Below are 20254 nucleotides of genomic sequence, written 5' to 3'. Positions count from 1 at the left end.
TATGTTTGCAACAGGGCTTACTTCCAAGTTCTGACTGTGACAGAAATTATTCTAGCAAGTAAGATCAGCATCGGCTGCTGTTGCTGCTTTGTTTGCGAATGACACATAGCTGGTTTGTGCTTCCTTTGCATTGAAATGAATGGACTAACATAATGAATATGGAATTCAATATGTAAACTAGGACCACATTCAGACTTGCACTTAAAGTGATATGGTGTGACTTTGAACAGTCACAGCTTCCCTCAAAGAATGCTGGGAGATGTAGTCTGCAATCACAATAGGACACTAGTATTGGGAATAATTATTAGCCTTCCAATGGACATAGGCATTCCACAACCAACTCTATGCCCTGTGCCCTTTCCTCTTTGGTGCAGGTAGAAGTTCACCAGGTGATGCCCATCCTATTTCTGGTCCCTACTGGGGGGGGGGGGAGCCACACCTATTATACCCGTCCCACAGCTGATCTTTTTATTGCCTGAAGCCCACATTCCCTCATTGCAGCCTTCCAGGGGCTGCACATTGGGGGTTTGGTGCAGGGCAGAGGCAAAAGTGGCTGCATTTGGAGGTTATGTTCCAGCCACACAAAAGCCAGAGGATTCTACCCCTACCCACACATCTCTCCACCCTCCTAGCAACATTATTCAAGGACAAGGGCACAGTCCAACCCAAGCAAAGGCACACAAGGTGAGTGGGCCTGGAGGGGACAGTCCCCAAGGGCCACCTAGAGAAGGCCTGAGGGCCACACCTGAGCTCTGGCCCAGAGGTTGGCCACTCCTGCCTGCAGAGGACCAGGGCAGCCGCTCTTAACCAGGGAAAACAGCTCACTCATTTCCTCTTTAATCCACAGACCATGTTTTTATTTCATTAAAAAAATCGGTTTATCAAAAACTGAGGCAAGGGACAGCAGCTACAGCGAGAGAGAACGAGGACTCCATAAATAGAATAAATAACTACACACCACTGCCAACAGCTAGAGCGATTGTGAGACGCACACCTGCGGAGAGGAAGAGGAAAGGGCCTTTTCTGAGGCCGGGGGGTGGGGTGGGGGTGGGGGGCACAGGTTGCAGGCTGGGACCAGCCCTGAGAGAGAGAAAAATGTGTGTGTGAATGTGTAGAGCTGGAAGAGGGCACTGTGTAATGTTAACTATATCACTATAACTTCCGTTCATAGGAAGTTTTACAATCTATCCCCTTTCCAGCTTATTTTGATTTTAAAAACCACCATGATTCAGCAGCTACAGAAAGTACAGGGCTGATCAAACCCCATTTCCAATGGTCCACATAGGCCTTTTTTTAGTCAAGGAAGGGGGCCCAAGGTGCTAGAAACAGCCTGCGAGGGGAGGCATCCAGTGGGCACCTTAGCCTATTTGGGATGGGGATTAGGGTACAAAAAATGGCACTACACCATTAAAAAGGGATCTCCTTGGGAAGGAATATATTGCACGACAGCCCAAAGTTGAGAAGTAGCCCCACTTTTGACCCCAAAATGAACCTAGGCCACTTTCATGCCATACATTTAAAGGCCTATCATACCATTTTAAATGGCTTCCCCCAAATAATCATGGGAGCTATTAAGGTGCTGAGAGTTGTGGGAAATGACCACCTGCCCTTCTCCTCATGGAATTGAAATCCAGAGTTCCCTGTGAAGAGGGATTGAACGTTAAATCGCATTCTTGAGGTGAACTAGGGACCCCACAGCAACTCTCAGCACCCCAAACGAACCGCATCTCCCAGAATTCTTTGGGAGAAGCCATGACCACAAAAGTGGCACTTTAATGCTTTCAATGTGTTGTGTGGAATGTGGCCCTAATCCTTGGACATTAAAAAAAAGGGGGATTTCTTGCTTGGCTCAGAATGAATAAATAGGTTCCAGCATCCATCTGCGTCCAGCTCTAGAAGATGTGAGAGGGGTTGGTTCAGAGAACTGCAGGAAGCAGCCATCTAGGTTTCAATTCGATTTGGGGGGGGGGGACGGACGACGGCGGGGACAGACCTCTCTCCTACCAAATGTTAGGTTTACCACCAGCACCTCGACTGAGCACAGTTCCTCCTTTTAAGGAAGGAGGGAGCCAGAAAAATAGTGTTTGTATATGGACAAATTTCTTTCAAAAAGTCTGGCAAAGCAGGGGATCTCCGCCTTCGCCAGCCTTTTGAAGAAGTCACCCAGCATCGCCAGGCTGTGGAGTGCCCCCTTCTCCAAACCAGGCAGGGAAGAGGCCTGCATCTTTCCACTGGGACGGCATGAGGCCAAGGGCTTTTGCAGGAAAGGCCTTTGCTTCTGAGGAAGCCTGGCACCAGCGACAGGACGGAGCTCAGTGGATGTGCCCTCCTTCACTTCAATCGTATGCAGCCACCTCTTCCCCGTTCTGTCCACTGCCTCAGACAAAACCCACCAGCACGCAAATGTCACAGCAGCTTAATGACCCCCTTTAACAGTGCAGAACACTCCCAGGCCACATAATGAGAGTCAGCCCCAAATCCAAGGGGGTATGGCTTCTGCAGAAAGTTGGTGGCACCTCTGAGGTAGGGCCAAAGTCTTCGGGACGAGACGGCACCGCAGGTGGAACCAGGAGTCAACCGCTAAGGAATCAGAATGTGGAGTGTATTCCCCCCACCCAGTGGAAATTTAACTACCGTTTATTGCCCCTCCCAGGTCTCTCTCCATTGTCCAGTCTGGGTTTGTTGGGCCCTGGTGACCCAGCAGACACAGAGAAGGCAGTCCGATGGGCTCTAGGCCACAGCCTGATTATTATTGCAACTCCTACGATTGGTTCTAGAGGCTTGAGGCTTGGCTGTGGTGCCTAGTGCCCACCGGCTTGGACTGCAGCACCCGCCCTAGCCGGCGCTTCCTGGGCCAGTGTGATTGCTCATGGGCTTCTGGACCGGGGAGGCAGGGGTCTTCAAAAACTCTGCCTCCGCTTGCCCGGGTAGATGCTTCCCAGCATCCTCTGCTTCTCGCTTCGCAGCTTCCGCACTGGGTGCCGCCGCCAGGACGACCGTTCTGAGGATTCCTGGCCTGGCGCTGCCAGCCGCCGCACGGGGGGACCCCACCTCCCGCTCCGCCTTCCCCGCTGTGGGGCTGGTTTTCGTCTTCTCCGGTTTGGGAGCACCCCGCTCTCCCGTCGCCGAATCCAGCAGGGCCTGGATGGTCCCGAGGGGAACTTCCCCCCAACCCATGGCCCGGGAGAGCTTGGCAAACGGAGTCTTGCGCAGCATCTCCTGGCGGAAGTCGTGGTTGCTGCCGCTTGGATAGTTCCTGCCACCGAGGCTGGGGATCGAGCCCTTGCCGCCCCGGGTGGCCCGAGGGTTGGTGCCGATGTTGGCCGTGATGTTAGTGTACAGAGGTTGCAGCTCCTTGGAGAGGAGTGTGTACGAGAGGGAGTTCATCCCGTCCTGGGTCCAAGCCCGATGCGTCCTGATCAGCAGGTCAAACCTACGGGGTTGGGGAGAGACAGAGAGAGTGAGTATGTGCAAGGTCCCATTTCTGCCACACATTTAAAGCGCTCTTCTGCCACAGGTCCTGAAAGTGCTGTCCATGTAGAAAGACTGGGTCATTATAAAGAGAATAATTAATAATAGTAAATTTTATTTATATCCCGCCCTCCCCAGCCAAAGCCGGGCTCAGAGCGGCTAACAACAGTAAAACGATAAAACATTCTAAAATCATTTTATTATAAAATTAATTCCAATCAAATTAATGGCAACCATTGGGTTAGAAGTTCTGTGAGGATTGCCAAAGGAGGGAGTCAGAATAATGATAAATTAGTGGTTCTTAATTGATCGGGGATTTGGTAGTGCTGTATTGTATTATTTATGCAAATTGATTTTCTCTGGAGTTAAAGATCTGACCAGGACAAACCTTATTATGTTGAGCTCATATTTTGCACAATTTGTATACGGTGTCTGTTTGATAATGTGTGGTTTGCTATGCCTAATAAAGGATAAAGGTAAAGGGACCCCTGACCTTAGGCCCAGTCGTGGCCGACTCTGGGGTTGCGGCGCTCATCTCGCTTTATTGGCCGAGGGAGCCGGCATACAGCTTCCGGGTCATGTGGCCAGCATGACTAAGCCGGTTCTGGCGAACCAGAGCAGCGCACGGAAACGCTGTTTACCTGCCCGCCGGAGTGGTACCTACTTATCTACTTGCACTTTGACGTGCTTTCAAACTGCTAGGTTGACAGGAGATAAGGATAACTATATATAAAAAGACCTATGTTGGCTCCCAGGACTGTTTTTGAGCACAATTCAAAGTGTTGCTGCTGATGATGTTTGAAGTCCTAAACTGGCTCAGCCCAGTATACCTGAAGGAGCATCTCCACTCCCATCGTTCACCCACTGAGGTCCACCTCCGAGGGCTGGTTCCCTCCCTGCAAGAAGTGAGGTTACAGGGAACCAGGCAGAGGGCCTTCTCAGTAGTGGCCCCCCTACCTGTGGAATGCCCTCCCGTCAGATGTCAAGGAGATAAACAACTACACATCATTTAGAAGACATCTGAAGGCAGCCCCCTTCAGGCAATTTTTTGAAATTTAAAGTTTTATTTTGTTTTTGTATATGATGGAAGCTGCCTAGAGTGGCTGGAGCAACCCGATGGACAGAGTACAAATAATAAAATGATTATTCCTCCAACTGCAGGGGGTTTTTTTTGGGGGGGGGGTAGGAGGCAGGAAGCAGCACACCTGTGTGGATTCTCCTCGTTGCCTTTATCTCCCTTATGCTTCACCATCTTGTAGTGGCCGACAGAGACAGGAGGCCGCGAGATCTTCATGCCGGCCAGGCGCACCCTGGAGACACAGAAGCAAGGAGGCTGAATTAGGATTTGCTAGCCCGGCCCTATCGTTAGCCACAGTGGAGCAGGTGCCTCAGGCAACATGTTTAGGAGTGCGGGGAGTGGTGGTGGCAACAGCATGTCCACCGCCAACCCCTCTCCATTGGAGACCAGAGCTAGGTCTGCCACAGGCCTGTCACACAGCAAGCCAAACTGCTCACTGGGATAGACTGTCACTATCATGTTACACTGCTGCTGGAAGCATGGCAAAAGCTGTCCATTAACTACCAGCTTAGACCATTGAAAGCACCACGGCAACCATTTCAACAGCCATGGCTTCCCCCAAAGAATTCTGGGAGGTGTGGTTTGTTAAGAGTGCTCAGCTACCCTGACAGAGCCACAGTTCTCAAGAGTTCCTTGTGAAGCAGGATTGGCTATTAAATCACTCTGAGTTGTAGCAGTGGTCTCCTAACACCTCTCAGCACCCTTAACTAACTGCCGTTCGCAAGATCCTTTGTCAGGAGGGAGGCCATGACGGTTGACGTGGTACAAGAATGCCTAAGGGTGCAGATGTGGCCAAATAAATGCACAGACACACGCAGCATGCTGCCTTAGGAACAGTGGGTGACACTGTCTCATTAAGTGTTCGATAAGAGTCAACTGCTAGGCCTGCCAGCTTCTGTACACAGAATGGGGAGCGCGAGAAGAAAGAGAAGGGGACGCCATTTTGTTTTTTGCCTCAGGTGGCAAAATATCTTGGGCCAGCGCTGAGGATTTAGTCAGATGGCTTGGGCATCTCCAGAGGCACCTTGCCTGGGGAGCTCCCTAACAGAGATGTCGAACATGCTCTGAGGTCATGGACTCCTGACCAATCAGGAGGTGGGTAATGTGCATCCCCCCTCTCTTTTAACGCCAACGCTTTTGCACAGGGAATTTTCCAGAAGCAGAGCGTAGGCACGCCCTCACAGCCAATTCCCTCCTTCCCCGTACCCACTTGGGTCTCTCTCTCTCTCTCTCGCTTTTCCTTTATCTTCGCTCAAGGTTAAGCATTCCACTGCTGTTCCCTCACAGCATGAGGTGGAACAGTTGCCATGGCGACGCACAGTCCTAGTCAAATCCATTGAAGAGAGGCACAATTTGGGAGCCAAAATGCTTCCCTGGGTGAGCCTGTTGGAACCAAGCACCAATTTTATTAATCCTTTGTTATCCATGTCTCTTAGTTCCCTCTCCTCTTCCTTCCTGCCACCCCTCACTGGCAAATCTTAAGATTGTAGCCTCCCTGGGGCTGGGATCCTGCCTCTTTCCCAGGGCTTATGTGTGTGTGTTTGCAAAGTGCTGATAGCGAACCTCAGGCCCAGGGTGGTTGCGAATGCGGCCCTCCAGGTTTCTCTATTTGGCCCTCAGAACTCTCTCCACAGGTCATACCTTGGCTGCAGTTACACTCTCTCTGAAGGAATAGGCATAGTCTTTTAATACTTCTGAATCCATCAAGGCTCAAGTGGCCTTAGTGGCGCTGAGTGCCTTCCATCAGCTTCAGCTGCTGGCATCCATCTCTGGACAGGGACGGCCTAATTCTGTCGCCTGTGCTCTGGTAACCTCAGAGCTGGACTACTGCAATGTGCTACACATGGAGCTGCCTTTGAAGACCATTCAGAAACTGCAGCTGGTGCAGAATTCAGAAGCCAAATTTCTGACTGTGTCTGAACAAATAGCACCAGTTCTGGCACGATCATCCTGGCTGCTAATTGCTTTCCATGCAAAATTGAAAGTGCAGGTTTTGACCTATAAAGACTTCTGTGGCTCAGGACTCAAATACGTCAAGGACTGCCTCTCTCTTCCCGCCTGAACTGACCCAGACCCTGCGAACAGCATCTGCAGTCCTTCTTCATGTGCCCCCTCCGCAGGAGGTTCAGAAGGTGGCAACACAATATTGGGCCTTTTTTGTGGTGGCCCCCTGCTTGCAGAATGTTCTTTCCAGAGAGGCATCTCTTTACTTTTAGGTGCCAGGTACCCAGACTTTTGGCTCTTAATTTGAAGAATAGCAATGTGGCCTCTTTGAATGAGGTGGGATCGCTAAGTCGTGCTCTGCTTTATCTGTTTAGTGGTACTTTTTGGATTTTTATTGGATGTTCCTAATCGGTTTTAATGTAAGTTGCTTTGGGTTCCCCTGTGAGAAAAGCAACTAACAAATGAAATAAATAAAGACTACACCTCACTGCCCTCCTTGAATACAGTGGTACCTTGGGTTAAGAACTTAATTTGTTCTGGAGGTCCGTTCTTAACCTGAAACTGTTCTTAACCTGAGGTACCACTTTAGCTAATTGGGCCTCCCACTGCCACTGCACCGCTGGAGCACGATTTCTGTTCTCATCCTGAAGCAAAGTTCTTAACCCAAGGTACTATTTCTGGGTTAGCGGAGTCTGTAACCTGAAGCATCTGTAACCTGAAGCGTCTGTAACCCGAGGTACCACTGTATAAAGCTACAATTTCTGAAGTTATTTAGCTATCCATCTTTCTTCTCAGGGAACTCTGGGAACTGTAGTTCTCGAAGAACAGGGTTCTCCTAACAACTCTCAGCTCCCTTAACAAACTACACTTCCCAGGATTCTTTGGGAATTGACAGTTTAAAGTAGTGTTTTAAATGTATAGGGTGGATGTGGTCCAATTCCTAGTAAGTAGCTCACAAGTGTGCTAAACCCAGGTTGGTGAGGTGTTAGGTACTCAGATTCTAATGTCTGCAGGAGTAGATTAAGTTTCTCTTCTGGTGCCCCATTAGATAATTCTTTTATCACCTCAAAAATTCTGGACATGCATTCTTTGGGATCAAATACACAAAATTAAAGCTTCACACCTGTTCCTTACAAGAGCACAGATCTTTGGACTATATCCAAAGGTGGTTCTATTCAGAACAGACCCAGTGAAGTTAAAAAACATGGATAATCTCCATGACTTTTACCCCAAGTAAAACTACGTTGGGCACAGCCCTCAGAAAACATTTATACCCCCACCTTTCCATTGAAAATCTCATTGTTCTGTGCAGTTTCCCTTTCCACCTTCTCTCACCGTTGCTGAGCTGACCCAACAACATCTCACAAGAGACCCCCCCCCCTAGTGTTGTAGTATTTGTGAACATCCCATGACATCACAGACGTTCAATTCGCCAACAAGTTCAAACCCTAATGCAACAAACACATGGGATTACAGAGCTGGGCGCGTCATCAGGCTTGCTGCAATTTTCTCACCTTACCTGAATGCTGCAGCCCAAACCGCCACAGCCTGCGTGGGAAAAATGAGCATGCAAGGATCCGACAGCGTGCACAAGGCAGGGTGGAAGAAAGAGATAAAAAGAGATGATAATGAAGGCGATGAGAAGGAAAACAGCACTCCACTTGCAGAGTGGGAAGTAGGGAGTGGAACAAACAGAGGCTGGGTGGGGAGATCAGTGCTCCAATAATCTCCGAGTCTTGCAGCAGGCAGGGAAAACTACAATACCAAAGATCGTAAACCTACCAGCTGCAGCTACTCTTCCCACTGCACATTTTTAGCCTAAAAACCATGGCTACACTTATGCCACAGTTCTTCACAATTGCAGGAAAAAAAGCAGGAAGAATGATTATCTGGCCTGGAATTTAAGAATCTGAGCTGCTTCTACCACTTTTTATTTCTTTCTCTTTCTCTCTTTTTTAAAAACAGCAACAAGTTTCTAGTCCTTTTTAAGTTGGTAGAGTTGCCTCTGAAAAATGCACAAGTCAGTGCCTTCTTCGCAGGCACTGTAAGATTGCCAACAGGATAATAATTCTTCCGGATCAGGCCAAAGGGCCATCTAGTCCAGCATCCTGTCCTCTCAGCAGCCAACCAATGCCGACAGGAAGCCTGCAAGCAGGAACTGAGTACAACAGGAAGTCTTAACCCCGCCCCCAATTAATTTTGTCCAATCCTATTTTAAAGCCACCAAGTTGGTAATCATCACTGCCTCCTGCAGGAGAGAGCTCCATCATTTAACTACACACTCCTGTGGTTTCCGGAGACTGGCGTGCAAGGTCACCAACAGGGTTTGAACCACAGAAACCTAGAATTGTAGAGTTGGAAGGGACCCTGAGGGTCATCCAGTCTGACCCCACTGCAATGCAGGAATATACAGTCGTCCCATACCGGGATCGAACCTGCAACCTTGGCGTTATCAGCACCATGCTCTAAACAACTGAACGAACCGCCGCCAACCCCTCAGCTACAGTTGCCGCCGAGTTAGGTGCCAAAACGAAAAGAGCAATGCATGTTGTAAGCGAGTGGGAGAAATGGTTGCAGGTCGGAATGCAGAGGGCAAAGAGACAACGGCCACCACGGAAAGAGAGGGGTGAACAAGGGACACTGACCTCGTGGCGATGTCATCGTCCTCGCCTCCCCAGCCCCAGTACTCGTTGGGGAAGCCATTGATCTTTAGGTACTGGTCCGGGGTAAGGGCCGACACACCGCCAAAGTACTGCGAATATGGGAGGCTGGAGTGGGAAAATGGAGAGAAAAGCCAGCATTGTTAAGTCGTTTTAAGTGACAATGGGAATCCCCCGCACTAGATATTTCAAAGACACGGGGTGGGGGTGGGAAAGGCTCTTGACACAAATTTGCAAAGCATTTGCTGTTTCTCATGTGCTAGTGTACTGCACATAGATGGAAAGTCCAACCTCAAATCAAACTTAATTCATATTTGGTCTGCTTGGCAATGATGGGAAATTACTTATGGGTGTAGTTTGGATTTATTCTTTTTTTAAAACTGATTCTATGAATTTAATGAAATGGAGTGAGTGCGCTCCGAGTGCTGCCCTCAAAACACAAGAGCCTTTTGAGGAGGAGCATCAGGACCTGATTATGTTTTCTGCTCATGTTTTGAAATAGCCCAGAAATGGTGAAAGCTAGAACACTGAACATTCGGCACAGATTTTGGCCAATTTCATTGTCTGGAAAAACCAACCAGTGTGGTTAAAAAGGCTCAATGAAAGTCAAGGCAAGGATCCTTATTGATTAGTTTCCTTATTGATTGGTTTCCCTTGATTCAAAATATGTTAATAGTTCTAATCAAACAAGGAAACCACCTCACAAACATGGCCAGCTCTGAAGAGACGGTAATTTCAGCATTTGGCACTCACTTTTTCTCTTTTTCTTTGGAAACCTGTTGGATTCTGCACTTGTTTTTACATTTTCTAATGTTTATACGTTCGTTCTGCTCTTGGTTGTTACGTGCTGTATACAAATTAATACTTTATTTTTCAAAAAAACTAACACCACAGAGCCAGCCCTGAATACAACCACCCACCCACCACAATGCATGGTGCGATCAGTCCTGTCCTCTTTATCCCTGCTTTCTCACTTGTAGCCAAACTTGTTCATGGCGACAGAGACGTGCTTGGGACTCCACGGGTCGCAGATGTAGAGATTGTGGTCGTTCTCGGGAATGAGGTCAACATCGTGGAGGAAGAGGCAGTTCCACTCCTCATCCTTTAGGGCTTCCTTCACGCCCACATTCAGCAGCTTGGCCCGGTTGAAAGTCGCATTGCCAGCCTACAGAGAAGCAGGGTTGAGTGGGAAGAAGTGGCAACAGGGCAAGGGGAAAGACTCACGAGGCCCAGCCCTGTCACAAGGCAATTGCCTCAGGTGTCAGCAGTGCTAGAAACTCAGAGATAAAAGCTCAGTGCCAAATGGCTCCTTAAAACAAGGTTGGAGTCACTAGAACAGAAGGTTTAGTTGCCATTTTGTGAGGGGAGACGGCTCTAAAGTCTTACTTTTCAAATGATGGACTGTGTTTGATTCTCAGTTAAACATCTGGCTAGTTCAGATGGCAACCTTGAGCTAGGTTAAGAGCTCTGAGAACTTAAAGAAGAAAAGTCACTTGATCTAGGGAGAGTCCACATATATATTGGCCTATTCTGAACTTTTCTTAAAGGTGACTGCTCCTGTTCAGGCTGCCCAGAAAAAGCATTTTGTTCCCGAAATTCATTCCGATTGTGCAGATAAAATATAACTGGTAGAATTCCACAGGGCGGTGTATTAGTGCCTGAAAACAGCCAAGTTCCAACGATCAAGGAACCACTGTATAGCAAACATGATTGCTTATGGGGACTGTTTCACTCCCCAAGCAATGCGTATCTGAAATGATTTACAGTGGTACCTCGCGTTAAGTACTTAATTCATTCTGGAGATCCGTTCTTAACCTGAAATTGTTCTTAACCTGAGACACCACTTTAGCTAATGGGGCCTCCCGCTGCCACCGCCGCAAGATTTCTGTTCTCATCCTGAAGCAAACTTCTTAACCCGAGGTACTATTTCTGGGTTAGCAGAGTCTGTAACCTGAAGCGTCTGTAACCCGAGGTACCACTGTATATGATATTTTAGGGAGCAGGTGGGACCCATTACTTACATCATAGGAGCCTACACAACACAAAACACTGTTGCTGTATGTAGCTTTTATTTTGTTTTTTATCTTATATTTTGGAAATGTACATCCAGATTTTTTCCCTTTAAGTTTTTTGGGGGGCACAAGAGAATGGGGCCCTAAGCTACAGCTTGTTTAGGTTACATGTACAGTGGTGCCCCGCAAGACGAATGCCTCGCAAGACGAAAAACCCACTAGACAAAAGGGTTTTCTGTTTTTCGAGGCGCTTTGCAAGACGAATTTCCCTATGGGCTTGCTTTGCAAGACAAAAACGTCTTGCGAGTTTTTTCGCGCCCCCCCTTTTCTAAGCCGCTAATCCGCTAATCGGGGTGCTTTGCAAGACGAAAAAAACCGCAAGACGAAGAGACTCACGGAACGAATTATTTTCGTCTTGCGAGGCACCACTGTAAATCCGGCACTGCCCCCACCCCTGGGTTGCATTTAATTAATCTCTCTTTCACAAATATCCCAAACAAACGCACCTGATGGACCACATAGATCCCATACTGCAGCTGCTGGCGCTGGAGAAAGGGATGTAAGTAGTAGAGCAAGTGGCGCAGGTGTGTCTCCCGGTTGCGGTGCGGGATGATGACGGCTGTCCGGGAGCGTGGCTCGCAGGTGGAAGGGCGGTACCTGCCCCCAAGGCCCACCGCCGGGTTCTTCTCTTGGATCTGCTCCAGATTCAGCACCTGGCTAAAGCTCACTGTCAGGGGGCCAACTGAGATGAGAGTCGGTAGGGTGAGAGGAGAACAAGAACAGAATCAAAAATTCACATGCAGGCACTAGGCTCTTCCAGCGAGAGATGCTTGCCTCATCTCTCTGATGCAGCATTCCAAAAAACCCCAAAGAATCTGCCCAAGTTTCTAGTCTTCATGAGGCCTGCATGAATACCCGACACGAAGGCCTCTATCTAAATCTCTCTCACCCCAGAGGCAGGGAGCTAAACTAACCTTTCCTTCCAGGTGCAAGGAGACTCTGCGTGTCAGGTGTGGCGACAAAGTTTTAAGCTGTAAACAGGATTTCCCAGAAAAACGGAACAAGAGATGTGCACGCAAAGACAAGGATAACAAGCTGTTAGGAGCAAATGTTGCTTTGTCCTCACGCCAAGGACATCTGGGTCATGGATAATCCCACAAGACTGGAGAGAAGCACCCTTGACATCTTTCCTTTATAATAAAATAAGTCAGAGCAATCTGGGTTGGGAGTTGCTGCTCTTAATACGACGGCAGCAGCCCCAGGTGGACAGTGCAACGAGTCAGGAGCACGGGAAGCACACTTTAAACTGAGTAAGACCCACTGGTCCATCTAGCTCAGTGCTGCCTGCACTGGCTGGCAGCAGCTCTTTGGGGTTTCAGATGGTGGACATTCCCAGCCCTGTCTGGAGAGGCCGGGATTGAACCTGGGACCCGCTGAATGCAAAGTGATGCCCTGCTACCAAGCTATGGCCCTTCTGGCTCCCTGCTCCACTAGAGCTGCCATCACTAGAGGCATCTGTGGGCATCTCAAGCCAAGGCACCATCACCACAGCCCAGCATCCTCCGGGCCCAAAGAAGTTATGTGACACTGGGCAGCCAATCCTGTGCCACTACCCGCTATAAAAGGGTTCCAGGCCTGCCACCCTCTTCCTAATCCAGGCCGTTCAGCTGAGGGAGGTGGCCAGGTCCTCTCTCTTACATTCTGTTCCGCATCTATACTATAAAGGATTATGACACCACTTTAACCTGTCACGGCTTGCCCCCAAAGAATCCTAAACAAACTGTCATTTGTTAAGTGTGTTACGAGACACTCCCAAGTCCCTCCAGAGCTACAATACCCTGAATTCCCTAGGGAAAGGAATTGGTTCTTAAACTACTCCTGGAATTATAGCTCTGGGAGCGACTCGAAATTGTTTTATGTATGAACATGTAGACTCGTTGAAATTTGTGGAGCCAAGTTGGTCATCTCCATTAATTTCAATGGATCTAAACTCTGAGTAGAACTTGGCTGTTTAGGGTAAAAACACTTTTTTACCCTCAGGTATATAAATTTTAGAAAATAAAAAAATAAGCTTCATACAACTCTACGTTCCTAGATCTTCACTACCAAAACACTGTTGCTATATATAATCATGCATGGTATCATTTTGGCGCTATTAACATTCTTACCATTAGCTCTGTTTTTAACCTTAAAACTATTTTCCTGGATATTCTGGGCTTTTGCTTTAAGGCAGGGGTGAAAAATATAACTTCTGCCTTTTCCTTTTCTATTGACTTTTGGAAGTTGTGTTTTTCTTGAAACCATCCTGGCACAAGTAGATGGGTTGCTATATTATCTTTTTCCTATTAGACTGCACTGTCAGCTTAGATCTGAGGTAGCTAACAAGGCACCCATTACGGTGCCCTCAGTTTCTCCAACCCCCCTCCCATTCTCTTTAAATAAAAAATGAAAAAAATTAAGGGAGGGTGGCCAGCTTATCTGTTGGTCTACAGTCCATTTATTTTGCGGTGCATGTAAGCATTTTGCCTCTTTGGATGTGTGCGAGAGACTCAGCCGTTTTTCCACCTGTGAAATGGGTACTTTGTGGTGGCCAGAAGTTTCTTAGATTTCCAAATGTGCCCCTGGGCCCCCAAAAGTTGAGGATTCCTGGCCTAAGTTAAAAATATAGATTGCGATCCTATACACACCCCAGGAGAAAGTGCTGCTGAATCCAGTAGGACTGAGTTCTGGAAATTGTAATGCACTGTGCTAAATAATGCATTTTTACTGACATGCTGGGGGCCACCCGACTGACGCTAGCTGTCCGCTGGCAATCTGTGAGCCACAGTTTCAGAACCCTTGCCTTAAATCACGTCTAGGGAACCTGCGGGCCCTCCAGATGTTGCTGGACTCCAGCTCCCATCAGCCCATGAGGCATGATGGGACTCATAGTTCAGCAACATCCAGAGGGCCACAGGTTCTCCACCCCACTTGGAGGAGTGGTAATTTTGGTTTGCTCAAGTTACTGTTGTAATTAGTACACAATTATACTGTGTACTAGGGACGCGGGTGGCGCTGTGGGTTAAACCACGGAGCCTAGGACTTGCCGATCAGAAGGTCGGCAGTTTGAATCCCCACGACGGGAGGAGCTCCCGTTGCTCGGTCCCTGCTCCTGCCAACCTAGCAGTTTGAAAGCGTGTCCAAGTGCAAGTAGATAAATAGGTACCGCTCCGGCGGGAAGGTAAACGGCGTTTCCGTGCGCTGCTCTGGTTCGCCAGAAGCGGCTTAGTCATGCTGGCCACATGACCCGGAAGCTGTACGCCAGCTCCAGTGGCCAATAAAGTGAGATGAGCGCCGCAACCCCAGAGTCGGTCACAACTGGACCTAATGGTCAGGGGTCCCTTTACCTTTATACTGTGTACTGGCAGGGCTGTCAGTTTGCATGGCATTTTTACAGAGTGCAGAAGGACAAGCCCCTGCCCCAAGGAGCTTACAGTCTCAACCTCTAACAAAGGGGGAAAGATAAGCAACGAGTAGCACGGAAATCGCAGATAACGGACAGGTACTGGGGCATGCTTGAAAATCCTGCCCACACATCCCTGGAAGATCAGCCCCACTACACTCAGTGGACTGACACATGAGTAGACAAACACAGGGTTAAACTGTTCATTGCAACTGGGAAGGGAGTAGCCCAATGACTACATTCTGTTCTTGGCTACCTCTTGAGGGCCACATGCCAGTGGTGGGTGGAGCAGCACACATTAATTACATCCTTGTGCAACAGGCTAGCTTCTGCACCTGCTCTCTCACGCCCTTTTCCATCCACCCTCCAGATAAGCAAGAGGTTCAACTGGACCAAAACCGCAAGGAAGGTGCAAAGCAGGGTGGGTGAGGGGTGTGGCCTGGGGAGAGTTCCAAGGGCCGTTCAGAGAGGCCCGAAGGGCCATATCTGGCCTCGAGTGAGGGATTTCCCCCCTGCAATAGGGATTCCACAGGAAAAGTGATCAAGCTCATACACAGCAATACAAAACTGCTCCTTCAGCAACTCTGAAAAGGCTCAGCCACTTAATGGTGTGCCATGTGATCTAATAATTAAACATTTACCCAGGCCCAAGCAGCAGACAAAGGGACTGCCAGGCATTATGCTGTGATAACCGCCTTATCTTATTTATTTTTTAAGTGGCTTTGAGAGACTTTGTAATCTTGCATACGTCTGGGCTTTAATCTGGAAATACTGAGCTTTCATGGGAATAGTGTTCTCTGCGGCCTTGCAGAACCTGAAACATTTTGGAAAACAAAGCGGAGGACTTTTTCCAGCCTGAGGGCCACGCTCCCTTGTGGGTAATATTCTGGAGGCCACATGCCAGTGCAGGACAGAGCTAGAGGCAAAAGTGTCAGGGCAACAGATGCAGCTCTTAATTTTCTACTGTAGGCCATGCAAAAGGCCTCCTCTGCACTGTGGATTTAAAGCAGCGTAATACAACTTGGAAACTGTGGTTTGTTAAGGGTGCTGAGAGTTGTTAGCAGACCCCCGTTCCCCACCCACCCAGAGCTACAATTTCCAGAGTGGTTTAATTCCTGTTCCCAGGAAACTCTGGGAACTGTAGCTCCGTGAGGGGAATAGGAGGGGTTCCTAACAATTCTCAGCTAGCTTAGCAAACGGCAGATCCCAGGATGCAATGGGGGAAGCCATGACTGTTTAAAGTGGCCTAATAGTGCCTTACATGTACAATGGCACCTCGGGTTAAGTACTTAATTTGTTCTGGAGGTCCGTTCTTAACCTGAAACTGTTCTTAACCTGAAGCACCACTTTAGCTAATGGGGCCTCCTGCTGCTACTGCGCCGCTGGAGCACAATTTCTGTTCTCATCCTGAAGCAAAGTTCTTAACCCGAGGTACTATTTCTGGGTTAGCGGAGTCTGTAACCTGAAGTGTCTGTAACCTGAAGCGTATGTAACCCGAAGTACCCACTGTATAGCACAGAAGTGGCCAAAGTCAGCATTTTTCCTCACGCACACACAAACCTCTCTCCATGCAGGAAAGAAGGCGGCATTATTACAGTTCAAGAGCGAATGCACGCAAGGAGGGCATGGAGCAGGCAGGGCTGGTGTGGTGTGGTGTGCAACTTGGAGAGAGTAGCAAGGGCCAGCGAGAGACACATGAAGGGCCACATTCAGCCCCTGGGCGCAACATTCCCCATTGCCATTTCAAAGCCGATCGTGATTCTCTGTATTCTAGGACAAGGGAGACTCTCAAGCCCCTCGTATGTCGGAACCTACACTGAACCACCCCTCACCCTGCAGTTTTGACCTCCACACTGAGCAACGTGGTCACAGGCCCCACTCACTGAGGTACGGCGACCGCTCCGGGCAGTAGGGCAGAGACTGAGTGGGGCTCCCATAGCGGGGCTGCTGAGGCAGGAGGCTGAGGTTGGTGTAGACGTCGTGGGTCCGGGAGTAGTCGAAGGACGGGTTGGTGTCGTGCCCAAATATCGAGGCCAAGTTCCGGAAGCCACCAAAGGAGAAATAAGCCATGAAGGCAAACTGGAAGCCAATGAGGAGAGCCAAAGTGCAGGGCCGATCCAGGAGCCTTCGGAGCATGGTGGGGTGGGGGGCAAGGTCTTCTCCCTGGGCCTCAGAAGGACAGCAGTCACACCTGAAAGAAGGTAGGAGAGCACATCTCTGAAGACCCGTTCCTGGGGAGCCGCAGGGGGAGAGGGATGAAGCTCAGGGGCAGGTCATCTGCTTGGCATGTAGAAGGTCCCAGGTCCTTGCCTCTCCTTCTTGCTTTCAGGCTCTTGGCCTGCTGAAGATGATGGAAACAAAGGAGGGAGGATAGGCGTGTGGAATGGTGAGAATGTATTTTAATACTTTGTTGGAAGCTGCCCAGGGTGGCTGGGGAGACAGATGGGCAGGGTATAAACAATAAATTATTATTATTATTATTATTATGTCACACTCAGCCATGAAGTTCACTGGGTGACCTTGAGGCCGGTCACCATCTCTCAGCCATAACTTACCTCACGGGGTTGTTGTGAGCTTAAGATGGGGAGAGGAAGAACCATGTACGCTCCTCTTGAAGGAGAGGTGGGACAAAAAAATAATATTGAAATAAATAGAGTTGGAAGAGACCCTGAGGGTCATTTAGTCCAACTTCTTGCATTGCAGGGGTTGGGCTGGATGACCCTTTGGGTCCCTTCCAACTCTACAATTCTTTTCTGTGAAATAACATTATGGACTAGCAACCTGTTGGCAAGGCCGAATGAAAAAAACGATTAACCAACCTCAGAAATCTTCAATGGACCCACAGCCTCGCTGTTACTTTATACATAATTTGCTATTGTTATAATTTTTGATTTTAACAATAGTAACTGGCAACAAAGCATCAGGTTTCCTTTTCTCCCCCTTACAGGCAGCGTCAAGAGACGGCTTTGCAGAGGGACAAAGAACTGGCGAGCTCTCTCACACACACACGCATCAGCATTCCCAAAGAGAACCTGACCAACCCTGAGGCCGCATGCTGCCCAAACCTGTCTCAGTTTCCTACAAACTGAAACCTGTGACTTTTACTGATTAGGGGGAGCAGATAAAGTGCACAGGCCAAAAAATTGATAGTCCCATTCTTCTCTGGGAGCCCCAGGAGCTTGGGGGCAGTGCACATGGTTCGCCCATCACCCCCCATTTTATCCTCACTGTGACCTTGTGAAGAAGGTTAGGCAGCGAGAGAGAGAATATGAATGTTGTGCAACTGGTTCAAAGTCACCTGGCGTGGTGGGTTGTGGCGTTCTGCTGTCCCTGGTCCAAGTCCAACCCCTATATTTATGAATAAAAAGGTTTGCATAGGAACGTAAGAACCACCTGGTGTATCAGGCCAATGTCCTATCTGGTCCAGCATCCTATTAAAGCTACCAGGGTTAGTAGCCTTCAACTCCTGCTGAGGGAGCAGTTCCATAGTTTAACTTTGTACCGCATCCTGCATTTTGGCCCTAGGAAATAAACTGGAATCTCACATGCAATGTTCCTGAGCGATTCACACACCGAAGGCTTAGTTTAAGGTTAAAACAGTTGCATGCAAAGCTACACAAAAATCACAGTTCCACGTATGCACGTAACAGTTTGGGGTGCAAAATCCAATTTCAAAAAGGGGTGTTTGTGTGTTAAGAAACTAAGTTTCTAGACCGCATGCTTCCAGAGAAGAGCACTTTGGGAAATGTCCGAAAGCTGGCAAAATAAGTTTGGCAGTGGCAGAGCACAGGGCTTCCATTCCCTGCATAATCTCCAGATTATCGGAAGCATAATATGTCATACGTCATCTTCAAATTGTCAGAATAAGCCGTGCAACAAAGACACAGTTTCATCTGTATTCGGTCCTAGGAAACTGGCTGAGGGAGAGGAGAAAAGAGAAATCCTCTGGGAGCAGCATAAACTAGGCATGGCAACATTTTAGCACTGTTTTTACCTACCACCACCACCCATTTCTTAACCCCCTTACTTGAACAGCCAACAAGAAAGGAATAGACCTGTGTAACTCAAAAGCTGGCGCGGTTCATTTCGAATGCAGCAGGTTCAAGTAAGACCTCTTCATCTTGGCGCTGCCTAGCTCCCCTTGCTCCTTTTCCCATCCCCATCCCTCCCTTTCCCTCGGACATCCCGCAGAAAATTAAAGAGCCCTGAGTAACTCAAAAGGTAGCACACTTCCATTTGAACACAGCTGGATCCAGCAACTTTCCTTTCCTCCCTGACCTGCTTTCACCTGTATATATCCTGGCGCGACTGACTCACCTGTCCTCCACCGGGTCCCTTCCCAATCTCTGCTCTAAGCAACTACCTCCTTATAAAAGCCTCGCCTTTTAACTCCCAGCGGGATACAGATATGGATATCGCACACACATATCTCATTATTTCGCAACGGAAGCACCAATGCCATCCTGCTGCTAAAAAATCTGGGATGATCTCTACGGCTAAAGCTCAGTTGGCAAGGGAGGGGGAAGGAGCCCGAGCCGAGCCCCTCCCCCACCCTCTCCCCTTCAGGATCCCTTTCCCCATAGAAACGCCGGGGGGGGGGGAAAGAGGGCGCGGGGGTTTGCAAGAGGCGCCCCCCGCCTCCCTCGCCCAGGTGCAAGGCTCAGCGCCACCCTGGAGCCCAGGTGTCCCCTGCTCGCCGGGTGTAAGAGCCTCTCCCAGCGGCGCCCACCCTTCCTGCAAAGAGCGCACCCCCCTCGGCCCCCAAGGGTGCGCGCCTGCCCTCCCGCACCTCCTGCCCCGCCCTTGCTCACCTGGGGGCTGGGAGCCCTCCGCGCCAGGAACGCTCTCAACCCCACCCCAGAATCAGAAACACCGCCGCCGCCGCCGCCGCCATCTTCAGTAGGTAAAAGGAAAAGAAAAAAAGGGAAAAATGGAATTAAGGGGCGGGATGCTTTGGGGAGGGGGCTAAGAGAAGGGCTGGTGACGTCGAATAACAGGGCAGGCCCGGATACTCCTCCCTTTAAAGCGCCCTGCGCGCGGAAGCAACAATCCGGAGGCTGCAGAGATTTTGATCCGATTTGATTTTTTTGCAGTCTTTTTTTCCCCCACGGCGGAAGCTCCAGGATTTGGTTGACTTTGGACGTCTGAGGCACGGCGGCGTCCGAAAGGCGAGAGAAGCCCTAAGCATGCACAGAGGGCCCGTTGCCCTCCTCGCCTGTTGCCACCGCGCTAGCAGGAATCGGACCCTACGGCACGGCAACATGGGCAACATAGGAACGGACAGCTGTAGATGCACCCTCTCTTTGGATAAAATACAATGATATTTGGAATGAATTTACACAGAGTATATTAGTTTATTGACAATTGTGTGTGTGTTAGGATAAGAATATATGCAAGTAAGGTAATGTAACAGTATCTTTTTTCATCATCACTCACTTTTTTCTTTCCCCCCTCACTCTTTTCTTTTTATAAATGAAATTCTAATAAAAATATTATTAATAAAAAAGGAATCAGACCCTACTAACAGGGTGGGGCTTTGGGAGGGAATACATAAGCACCTTGGGTCTGTCCACTCTTGAAGAAAAATGCTCCATTCACTGCCTGTTACTCAGAAGTAACTCCTTCTGGCGTCAACAGGTTTTAAACC

The 20254-nt window shown here is 49.0% G+C and overlaps 1 protein-coding gene across 3 annotated transcripts; it reads right to left on the bottom strand.

Annotated features, from left to right (window-relative positions):
- Positions 1 to 828: 828 nt before the first annotated feature.
- Positions 829 to 19527, bottom strand: B4GALT3 (beta-1,4-galactosyltransferase 3). Of its 3 annotated transcripts, none has more exons than XM_079958184.1 (7): positions 19419 to 19527; positions 16491 to 16798; positions 11672 to 11907; positions 10128 to 10318; positions 9139 to 9261; positions 4677 to 4781; positions 829 to 3433 (listed from the first exon to the last, which is right to left on the bottom strand). In XM_079958184.1, exons 2-7 carry the CDS (start codon positions 16741 to 16743, stop codon positions 2836 to 2838), a joined length of 1506 nt encoding a protein of 501 aa, XP_079814310.1. In that variant the 5' UTR covers positions 16744 to 16798; positions 19419 to 19527; the 3' UTR covers positions 829 to 2835. The 3 variants fall into 3 exon arrangements, with proteins under 3 accessions (XP_079814310.1, XP_079814308.1, XP_079814309.1); XM_079958182.1 differs by lacking the exon at positions 19419 to 19527 and adding an exon at positions 18925 to 19181 and having other exon boundaries at positions 16491 to 16948; XM_079958183.1 differs by lacking the exon at positions 19419 to 19527 and adding an exon at positions 18925 to 19181.
- Between the last annotated feature and the right edge of the window lie 727 nt (positions 19528 to 20254).

Source organism: Podarcis cretensis (genome assembly GCF_951804945.1).
Source record: "Podarcis cretensis genome assembly, chromosome: 16".
In the NCBI taxonomy this organism is placed as follows: Eukaryota; Metazoa; Chordata; class Lepidosauria; order Squamata; family Lacertidae; genus Podarcis; species Podarcis cretensis.
The sequence above is the reverse complement of the archived record's forward strand: the minus strand, read 5'-3'. Positions and strand labels throughout refer to the sequence as shown.